The 11,750-nt window shown below is 29.4% G+C and overlaps 3 protein-coding genes across 4 annotated transcripts in view; all 3 read right to left on the reverse strand.

The window, feature by feature from the left end:
- The window catches only part of LOC118064886 (leucine-rich repeat-containing protein 24-like), a 52,555-nt gene extending 47,590 nt beyond the window's left edge, over positions 1-4,965 (reverse strand). The window contains exon 1 of the mRNA XM_035079804.1: positions 4,597-4,965. The gene's annotated coding sequence lies outside the window, so the exon portion shown is untranslated. The remainder of the gene's footprint in view (positions 1-4,596) is intronic.
- Positions 4,966-6,177: 1,212 nt separating this feature from the next.
- On the reverse strand, positions 6,178-7,109 carry LOC118064854 (uncharacterized). Its single transcript, XM_035079748.1, has 3 exons — positions 6,866-7,109; positions 6,579-6,757; positions 6,178-6,355 (listed from the first exon to the last, which is right to left on the reverse strand). The coding sequence occupies exons 1-3, from the start codon at positions 7,014-7,016 to the stop codon at positions 6,239-6,241; spliced, it is 447 nt and encodes a 148-aa protein (XP_034935639.1). The 5' UTR covers positions 7,017-7,109; the 3' UTR covers positions 6,178-6,238.
- A 244-nt stretch (positions 7,110-7,353) lies between these two features.
- LOC118064918 (ras-related C3 botulinum toxin substrate 1-like) lies at positions 7,354-11,748 on the reverse strand. 2 transcript variants are annotated; one of them, XM_035079857.1, is made up of 4 exons: positions 11,461-11,748; positions 11,057-11,264; positions 9,543-9,754; positions 7,354-9,402 (listed from the first exon to the last, which is right to left on the reverse strand). In XM_035079857.1, the coding sequence occupies exons 2-4, from the start codon at positions 11,262-11,264 to the stop codon at positions 9,100-9,102; spliced, it is 723 nt and encodes a 240-aa protein (XP_034935748.1). In that variant the 5' UTR covers positions 11,461-11,748; the 3' UTR covers positions 7,354-9,099. The 2 variants fall into 2 exon arrangements, with proteins under 2 accessions (XP_034935748.1, XP_034935747.1); XM_035079856.1 differs by having other exon boundaries at positions 11,057-11,746.
- Positions 11,749-11,750: the final 2 nt, after the last annotated feature.

Here is an 11,750-nt window from a genome sequence, read left to right on the forward strand (position 1 = left end):
ACTTTAGAAAAACAATCATTATTATTTAAACGATGAATATTTTTTTTACTCTTAAAATTTAATATTCCGTATGATATTTTTAACAATATCCAAGTAATCTGTGTTATAAAAAAGAAAATCCATTATGATTGGAAATAAAAAAGTAAAAAAAAGAAAATCAAAGTAGAACGACGGTCACCAGAATGCCACTGTGAGATTTATTCCTCATCATTTCCGTTTCATCGTTCCGAGTCTCATAGCTGTGCTCAAATCCGCATTTATTGTCGCAGAATATTATCGCCAAGTGTACGAAATACGAGGAAAATAGTTAGGCCAATCTACTAGAAGAAACGAAAAAAAAATATATAAAAAAAAAAAATACATTATTTGATTTATCATCTTTCTGCTCGTCTAGTAACACGAGATACTCATTTTCAGACGCTTATTTATGGTTGCAGCGACGAAAAAAATATAGTATGATCTAGTGACTTTTTGTCTTGTTCTTTAAATGTTCTCCATTGGTTAACCTCTCGGAAAGAATGATAACATTATCTATCATAACACTAACAAGAAATAATCAACCACTATTATACGATCCTACGAAGAAATATTGCCATTTTTTTCTCCAACTTGTATTAATCTGAAAAAAATTATACCGACATAATAACGGTGTTTCGAATAGAACATACACATCATGAACAACCCCTTTGAGAGAAAGAAACAGAATCATAATTCTTTATAAATGAGAAAAATTACAAAACAAATGTCTGGTTCCACTTTAAAATAATTTCGCATTATTATGCAAATTTTCTTTAGAAATGAATTTTACCAACACTTTATTTAATACGAATTTAATCATTTAATAATTATCTAACCACCATTTTGAAATTTTTTAGCTTTATTATAAATTGCAATGTTAATACAAATTTATTACTGAATTGACAATAGATAATTTATTGAATAAAATGAAACAAATTTAAATGAATATTTACAGTCAATAATAAATCAATATCATTGTTCTAAAGTAATCAAATCCTTTTAGTTGATAATTTGTAGTAACAAAATAAATTTCTATACAACACAAATAGAAGGTGATAAATGAAACAATCGGTAGTTGTGGTTGGCAACGACGCAGTTGAGATAACAAAGCATCGAGTTGAATAGAATTGTCTTATTCATTGAATCTCACGTATATATTGGTTGGTAAGTAAAATTGAAAAGAGGTACATCAGTGTAGAATTAAGTAGTCGGTCACATTTATCTAGCGACATTGAATGTCAGAATTAGTACAAATACATTCCATACAGATAATATAGCGTCATGCTCGAGGGAATTGTTTGGAACCGGAAACACGGACGTGCGCCAGTCAAACGTCCGCTGTGCATCCGGCTAATTTACCAACTTTCCGCCGTCCGATCCTCCTCCTGATTCGAGAGGCCGAGTGACAACTCGACGGGAACATGTCATCGTTCTCGTTCGTTTTCTCACCAACATGAATCGCACACCACTTTAACAATAGAAATGTTCCTGACGCGTCTTGTCTCTGATCGTAATGTCATCCTATTCAATCTTCTCCTTCTCCTCTCTTCATTCCAACTTCTCACTCTTTACATAGGGATCTAGTGAATCTATGTAGGCGCCATACCATGTGCACCAGAGCTGAAAAGCGATGGTTGCACACTTGAATGTAAAGGATTGAGTTGCGAATCTTGCGGACGAGGTACTTTTCAAACTGTAAAATCCATTTGGTAAACGATCGAAAGAAAGACGTCAAAGTGGTTCAAAAGAGCTTTTCGCGATGACACTTCATTTCCTCTCAACCAATCTACTGTCTGGTCAATGACATTCACAGGATGATGTGAATAAAATAAATAGCCGAATATATCAAACATTCCATTTAATCGATTTTTAAATATAATCTAATAATTTTTAATCAAAATTCTTGAAATTTATTTTCATACAAGAGTCAAATTCACATTGATATTTTCATTCGAGTTTTAATTTACAAAATTTCATAAAAATTCTATCGATTTTTTGAAAAATTTAATATTGTTCAGCGGAAAATAATGTTCTTTTTTGTTTATTTGATTTCTTTTCTCTTATACTGAAACAAATGGACAATATATAACGATTCAAATGTGCCAATAAATGGATCAAAAAACTACTTCCATACTGCACACGAAATTAAAAAACTTTTCAATAAAAATCCAGTGAAATTTATGAATTTTTCTCTTCGATCTATTCGAGTCATTTTCATATACGTCAATTACATTATTTTTTACATGAGTGATACTAGTGAATGCTCTTTTTTCCTATGTTCACAAGAAAAAATTGTTTATCTTTTTACCACTGACAACTACATCAACCAAATCGAGAGATACTTCTATAGTTTCAATATCTGAAAAATCGGTTTCACAGAATAAAAAAAAATCATACAGACAATAGCTCATGCTATTGAACTTTCGAAAATCATATTGAAACCGAGTAACCTACATCAAAACAGAGTAAACTACCCATCAGTGAGCTTTAATGCTCTAAAATCTATAAATGCAGTGCAAAGGTATACATTTATCTATTAGAGTTTCTCCCTAAGCGATCTGAATGGTAAATATATTAGATTTGTTTATGAAAACAAAGTCAACATGAATTAACATTGCACTGTCAAACAGTATATCCAGTAACTTGTCCCAGTGTTACATCAATTTAATTTAACACGACGTCAAATAACATAACGACACGACTATTGGTATATCACTTTAAATTCTCATCATATTTTAAGGTTTCTATTCTTCTATATATTTCACACATCTTACAAGCTAACAAGTCTAAGTACATCAAGTGGTCATTGCTCTCATCATTTTTATAAATTATCTTTCTCAAGTCATGTATACCAATTATAAGGTCAATTAATTTTTTAATTAGTTAATTAAAATTTATAAAAGCTCATTCTTTTTTAATTATTTCAATCATTACGAAAATAATAATAAATGTTTCTTTTTTAGTGATTCATTCCAATTAAAAAACAGTCATTGATTATTTTTTGTTCATCAATATTAAACCTATTTTTTTCAATTTTAACATTAATTATATTTTTATAAATTGCTTTAGTAAAAAATTTTGTGAAGACCATCTATTTGTTAAATAAATTAAATTATCTACTAATATTGTTGAATTATGATAAATAATTCAAATTCCGTGAACAATAAAAAAATTTATCGCTTTTTCTGTAAAAGAATAATCCACTGAATGGTTAAAAAAAGAGTTTATAGACGAAATAGACAGATAAATGGAAAAATAAGTGTATCAAATATTCGTTTGTTACAGATAGAACGTATCTAATCGCAGCTTTCTACACATTCTGACACAGACAATTGAGCGTAATCCTCTAATTTGACTGGTATCCAGCCAATTGACAAGAGTAACCACACGTGCCAATCATTGTTAATTTGATTCATTTTGTTGAAAAGTTCTTCAAAAATCAAAGCTAAGACGAGATTAATAGAAAAAAAAGAAATGAAATAAAAATATTAAACATATTTTTATTATACGGTAAAATCACAAAAATATACCTGGCTATATAACGTCAATATAAAAAGTAATACTTGTATTGAGTACTTTATACATTTCAATGACGTACCATATCTAACTGAAGTAGAAATGTATTACATCAATGTTCTCATTACTTTGAACTGAAATTCCAGTTTATTTTCATTTCAACTCGACAGCTGAAGAGAAAACTATTCAATACGTAATAACACTTCTAATAAGTTCGTATAACTAAAGTTACACCATCGAGATGTGATTAAAAATTGGTTATGCAAACATATTTTATCAATAATATTTAGAATTAGAATATTTTTGTTGAATTATTGAAAAGATGTTGAATATTTTTATTTAATTTAGAACATAGATAAATATTGGAAATGAATTGTATGAAATATAGTTTTTGCTCAATCAAAGAGAAACACTAAAAATATCAAAAATATTTTTATCGTTGCAAGTGTGACGAGTGTCTATTTACTTCTCAAATTGTTGATAAAAAAAAAACATCAAAATAAGTTGAAGAGAGTAAGGATAAAAAAAATTTTCAAACGAAAAAACTTTCAAAAAAAGTGTCACGTCTATTTGCATAAAATTTTGAATAAAATTTTTTTAATTGAAATACTCGGCATTGTTCGAGTAAAATTTTTTTAGCTCCAGCAAAATTGAACAGATCTAACATTTGCATACCAAATGATGGAAATATTGAGAGATGAATTTCTCTATGTGTATAAATGCCGTAAAAGATATCACGAAAAATTAATCTTATATAATTCGAGAATCACTTGAAACTTCACTTCAGCAAGTTCTTCTTTTATTTTGTGTAACACTTGAGGGACTTAAACTCCTTCTTCACGACTTCTTCATGTGCGCCCGTTACCAAGCATTTTGTTGCTTCAACTTACAAGACACCCAAGTAATTCTCAGACTTTCTTCCTTGAAAAGCAAAAACCATTCAAAGTATTTGTCGCAAGATATATACTGAATTATAACTTTGGCTAATCGTCACTTATTCTCCACCATATTATTTCATTTTCTCCAATCTTAAGACAAACAACAAAAACAAAATTAAATTACCATTTCGTTGAATAAATTACAGTGATGCAATAAATCCGCTACACACTAAAAGTCACTTAAAAAAAGTACACAAAAATTGGAAAATATTTTATGTTATCTTTACACTTTTTTCGTCACTTTTATCATCTTAAAAAAGTACACAAACTTTTAAAAACAATTCGACACATTCACTTGCATTTAATGTTAAATACCCGTAAAAACAACCTTACTAGACACTGATATGAAATTGTCATCATTTTGACAAGTGATTAGAAGGCGAAAGTAGAAAAGAAAAAATGTAAGGATAATCCTCACAATATATGAATAGTCAACACACATAGGGAGAAACACGATGTAAAGGCAATAGCCTGACATAAAACAACACATCCACGTTCGTTGGGCGACTGGCGCTTGACACTACCACCCTTCTTGAATTCCACCCCACCATTTGCCATAGGCCGCAACCCCACTACCCCTTCTGCTCTCGTCCCTCTCATACTATCATCGCGGCTTCATAGCAGACAACTTTTGGACGCATGCGTTCGTCCTAGATTTTGTTTCCACTTCTGATTTTTCTGTAATAAAAACGTTTGTCTGCTCAAGTCTCTTACCACACGTATTATATCTCAACACTACAACATATCTCTTATTATCCTAATATTCTAAACCTTTTCTGCTTATCCTGCGTACTTGCCTTTTTCATTTTTTCTCTGCCGAGGCAATGCTCAACAAATTTGTTTTTATTCTGTCTGCATACAATACACTATATCAAACATTCTACGACGTGTTGTTTTATTCTATTTATCCGATAATTATCCTACCTGTCAAGGAAATTATTTATTTACATGTTATATGTCTCTAATGGCTGATAAATTATCAAATTTTATTGGTATTAAATGTTTATTAGATAAATGATCGATTTTTCAAGATCTTTTGAAACCCGTTTATTAAATCAATTCACCAATTATCGAATATTTTATTTTCAATATAAATACATTTTATTGTAAATAATTTAGCAAACTAAAATATTAATAATCTATTTAGTGGATCAAAATGTTTCATGCATATTTTATAACTTTATTGATGTGATTGAATCATATAAATAGAATAATTTTAACGTTTATATATATTCAATGATAAAATATTTTTTTTAAATATTAATTTCTAATAATTTGTTAAAAAACTTTGGTCGACTATTAAAAAACAATCGTCAAAGTGTATAAATGAAATCCCAAAAAAATTTATAAATTTAGCTTAGTTCAGAACGAAATCAATAAAATAGAAAATTCACAAACAAAAATGATCACGCAACTCTTAAGAAACCACGCCCAAGAAAACATTAATTAACATCTGTCTGTTGGGGTGAAATTTATTAAAGACATAACAATACTGAAGTATCTACTCAAGAATGAACAAAATTTTCGACAAATCTTGGCAGACAATAGGTTTTATAGTACTGCAGTTTATATCTATTACTATGAAAAGAGAAAACAAAAATGAAATAACAAACTTTATATTCATCTGATAATGTATATTATTTAAATGTCAGTATAATTTTAAAACTAGTTTCGACTTGAATAATTTCAAATAAACAATAATCAATTATTTACAAATAAAATATACTTCAAATTTGTTTACAAAGAAAATCATAATTTCACAAATATTAATGTGATGTCTCTGATACTTCTGATTCTTCTGAAGTTGGTGCATTCTGTTCATCAGTCACCACTTGGAGAACATCAGCTTTCAACAGATGTACCAATTCACTGGATGTCAATGCCTACAACAAATATAAATAATTGGGATGTTCAATGAGCTACTGAATTATAGGTATCGAAAAACACTTAGAGAGGAAAAAATAATAAGTGGAAGTAGTAATACTTCATTGCAGTATTACAAGGTTTTAATAATTAAAAAGCTCTAGTTATTTATGAGGGTAAGATAAAAAAAGGCTCGTAAATGCTTTTAGCGATTATATTTTTTTAGTCTTTTTTGCATCGTACTTGTAAATGTGGCGTTATGTGTCTTATCAATGGATTTGCAGCAAGAGCTGCTTCCTCTTCAGTTGCTAATCTTCCTCCTGTACTTATAAATCTTGCCAAAGAATCTTCTTTTATTTGTGATAGAGAATCCACTAGATCTTTTTTTGATTTTCCACCTTGAACATTCTTCAATCGAGTATCTACAAAAAATTATGACATTACAGCTTTAAGTCCTTTCATTTGATGATAAATAACTAATGTATAGTTAAAAATAATAGCAAATAAGAAAATTACTCCGAAAAACTCACAAAGCTTTTCTAGATACTGTTCAGAATCAGATAACCTCGTTGAGTCAATCATTGCTTCCTCAGCTACAAATGAATCTTCAAACTCAGTAATTTTATTCTCTTCAACCGGAAAACTTTCAGAATTCCAGGGATCCATAGCTATTGTTTTCATTGTGGTGGCTTTAAATCTATTTTTTTGGAGCAGAAAATTCACTTTCAGATGATTTAATACTTTGACGTAATGTTTATCAACATACTACTCCAAAATGTCATTTTCGATACATGGTCATTTAATACGTGGTTCCATCTCACGACAGAAAAAAGCAAGAAGACATTCACCTTTTCGACGGATGATAAAGTAAAGTTTTAAAAATGTACTAAAAAATATACTATTCAAAAAAAAACATGTATTCTTTGATTTATCTAGTCCGAAAAGAAAACTAGATATACAAAAATAACTAAATGGTTTTCAAACTATTTTTACAATAAAATTGAACAACATGTCAAAATATTTTTTTATAAAAATACCATTGGTTTTATTGTAGAGAGTAAACGCATATAATACTATTCTATTACTCTAGTGTTTTATCAGTCTAATATGTTTTTCTTATAATTAAACACCGGTATATTATATCTATAATGTGATCATATCAGTGATCACATTATCAATTTATATCAGCATATAAATTCGACAAAATATTTTACTATGTCATAACGCAAAATATAATAATACTTATTAATCCTTGCAATAGCTAATATTATCAATGGTATAGATATATGTACATTAATTAATATTTTTTACAATTGAAATAATTGTAATAATAATACTAGGAATGTATAATATTGTTTACGCATTCTCATATACAAGATAATAACAATTTATGATTCTTTTAGTACGACTCTTAGTACAATGTGATTCATAGTTATTCAAAGAAAAACTTAAAAAAAAATAGTACATGATAACATATATAGAATAAAATTAAAACTACTATTGCAATTACATTCAATAGTACGTTATGCAAAAATTGTATGATTTTTTGGGACCATTTCCGTCTTCTAGGAACTGTTATATCAAAGTACAAAAATTCTTATATAAAATTGATCTGCACTGAATAAAAAACGATCTTAAAGAGTAAAGTAACTCATAAAAATAATTGAGCCAGATATAAATCACAACCAACAACCATTTAATATTAATAAATTTCTTTTCACAAAAAAAACTGAGAGACTATTTTACGTTTATCATTTCAATAGCATCAACTATACTATTTATTCAATGTTTTTATACGAATATCTTTTTTAAAAGTTAAAAAGTTTTTTCTAAATTATTATTCATTTGTGAATAGCAGAAATCTATTGTATAATATTCATCACTCTTTGTAGTATAGTCACCTTAGTATTTGATTTATAAATTAGTTTAATATTAAAATATTTAACAATAAAGCTATCATAAAAGTTTAAAAAAGAAATTAAAATCACTGTAGTCTTAATGTCCATACACTTCAAGCATTTTATAGAGTTAGATAATTAAATTATAACTCTAAAACCTTGAAAAAAGTTTTACAAATGCAGCTGATCAATTGATTTGTTTAATCAAACTGAATAATATTAAAATAAATCATCACAACCAATGAGTGAAGTCAACAGATAAAAATATTAGTACGATATTACTACCAGAAAACTATTCTTCAAAAATATAACCAACTATTCAATAAATTATTGCCACGTGTAGGCACAAAATGCTGCATAATTAATTATTCATCCATAATGCTACGAAAACTCTAATTTCAACCTTAGCTTTTCATTATGATGCTCACTGAAGGCAAGTTTACATTTATAATCTCCAAAATAGTTGGAGTTATATAATATCAATTGAATGAATTATCTTCTCATTATAACACGTTTATACAAATGAGATCATGTTCTAAATTATTGTGTTCTATACATGAAACCCATTAAGAAAAAAATGAGAAAACTCTCACCCTTACCAGCGGGTTAAAATAACTCATTACTCATAACTAAAAATTAAATAATTACATAATGGCCTAGTACTCTTTAAAACTTGGCAAAACATCAAATGTTTGATTATTATTCTCTCTGTACTTCCCACATCAACCTAAATATTGGTGCTTATACTGACGCTATCTTCAGAATAAGATGTTCATACTGAACAGAAGTCAAGTGGCAACAGTTATAAATCACAGTGAAGAATACCAGTGTCTCATAATATATGGGAAGAGCGCATATTTAATTATTTAAGACGCCGTTGAAGGCGGCCTTTCCCAACAGCATAACCATCTTCGCCACAACGGAGGCGGCTTCCTATGACGTGCTAGCAAATAAGCGCCACCACGCCTCGTACTCAAGGCACTTACGATTGCCTGATCGAAGGCTTCTTTAAGATCATGCTGAGTTAATGCTGATGTTTCAACATAACTTACCGCACCTAATTTTTCAGCTAATCGATGTCCTTGTGCTGTTATTATCGGTGCTTGACCGTATCGCGCCAACTGCATTGTTAATCGTACATCAGATCTTAAATCACTTTTAGTACCAACCTGGTAATAAACAAGAATACGATTAATCAATTTTAATGTTCATAAAGTAAATAACTTTTTATGATAATAATAAATTTTTTTGTAACAAATGAACTATTCATTACTTTATCTAAAAATCACATTAAATTTAATTTACTTACAAGAATAATAGGTGTATTCGGACAATACTTTTTAACTTCATCAAACCATCTTGAGCTCACACTATGATATGATGAAGGACAAACGACGCTAAAGCAAACGAGAAAAACGTCCGTTTCTGGATAACACAGTGATCTTAAAGGATCAAAATCATCCTGTCCAGCTGTGTCACATAATTGAACATTAAGAGGTAATCCATCGACGTTGACGACCACTGAAATGAAATATCCACAGTAAAGTTATCATTTTAATTAATAACGTGAGTTACATAAGAAGATTTTTAAAATAAAATAAAATCTATAATAGACCCCGCTGGGAAATAAACTCGTTATATTGATAGAGATATATGAAAATAAAATACAATAAAAAAAAAACAATAAAAATGGAATTAAACCACAGATTTCAAATGATACATACTCTTTCGGAATTGAATTCAATAAGCACACATACAACCCCCAACTCCAATTTTAATTTATATTACATTTTAAAACACACCTGGATGGAATTAAAAATTTATTAAAGAAAATCAACTTTTAATAGAAAATAAATTGAACAAGTTCTCTCATTCAACTTTTTGTTCACAAAAACAAATACGGTTTTCATTGATTACTTCCTACAATTGAATACTTTGAAAACAAAATGAATAAAGAATTATTTCCATATCAATACAAGTTTTTAAAGACCAAAAGTTTATTTATCAGAAGATTTGAATAGAGGTCAAGTATTTTGATAGCTTAATTATTTGAAATTATTTTTTTTTTTACATTCGTCGAACATTTTAGTTTTAAAAAATTCATTATTCTATGAATGAGTAATTAACAAAATAAAAACATTGTTGTCAATAACAAAAAAAAACGCCAATTCTCGATACTAATCGACATCAGTGATGTATTGTAATTAATTATTACCAAATGTTATTCAATAAATTAACTAATAATAAGTATGAAATTCAATAGGTTCTATAATCCTAATGAGTTTTAGATTACAATCAGTTAAATAAGCACCCGGAATTTCAGTGCTTATGGAAGCATTGGTAATACGATCCCTTGAGTAAATTAGTATAAGCCTGGGCAGTCTTTCCTTACTTTATTATGTGAGTGTGGCCAGTGACGGTATATACTCTCACCTGTTGCCCTGTCTGGTTTCTTTGACCGTACAGTCGCAGTAAAAATGAGTGTGCTGACGAATCTCTAATCATGCCAAGGCAATTGAATTGAATGATTCACATTTGAACATTGATATTAGCACGTCATATTTAACAATCATCACAATATTATATTGTAATTAAACAAAAGAAATGTACATATCTCATAATAATCAGTCAAAATAAATTGATAAAAATATGTTTGCGGAACGTTTCTTTATTCTAAAATTCAGAACACAAAGTAGATCGATGAATTCTCGAGATTATACAGACTGTACAATCTTGTAATTCTATCACGACCGAACACTCGTGAGTTTATCTACTCCTCTGATTATATACGCAGGATATCTACAGCATTATTTTCATACTAACCATTGTAATTATCGAAGGCTGTTGGAACATATTCCCCAGGGAAACCATTGGTAGAATAAGAAACAACGAGACTAGTTTTTCCAACTGCTCCATCACCGACGAGCACTACTTTAATTCTTCTGTCAAGGGCTTGGCTGGCTGTATGTTCCAAAGAATTATTTTGGATATTATTTGTTTGCCTGTTGCCAGTCGCTCGTTTCACCTGCATCTGCAACATTTGCCCACCTTTCAGCAGAGGCTTCGTCCAATTTGAATGCGAAGAAGGTGGCATCCTCTCTTTCACACGTTTACGACCTCCTTTCATGTACAATTATTCAATATTTTCTTGTTGATTTCTTCGTATTCTCTCCCTTGTTATTTATCGTGCTTTTTATTATTTTCGCTTATGCAGTATATTTATGTACCTTTTGTCACTGGAAGTCAAGCACACGCAGAGACAAGGTCGTTGTCAGTATCTCCCACTACTTCTAAGGATGGAACAGCTGTTTTAAACGAAACTTCATGTTGCTACAGTGCTCTAAACTTCACTTTTCATTTATCTCGTATTCTTATCACTGGTGCTTTTATCAAATCACTAACAGAGTACTCAAGTTACTATTTATCGTTTCTTGATACTCTGCTGACTCAACTGCTCATACTCGTCAACAGAAGCGAACAGAAGTGTGCAGAAAACAATGAAGAGCAAATTCACCAG

The sequence above is a fragment of the Chelonus insularis genome, unplaced genomic scaffold (assembly GCF_013357705.1).
Source record: "Chelonus insularis isolate UGA/USDA-ARS -01 unplaced genomic scaffold, ASM1335770v1 contig_25_pilon, whole genome shotgun sequence".
NCBI classification, from domain to species: domain Eukaryota; kingdom Metazoa; phylum Arthropoda; class Insecta; order Hymenoptera; family Braconidae; genus Chelonus; species Chelonus insularis.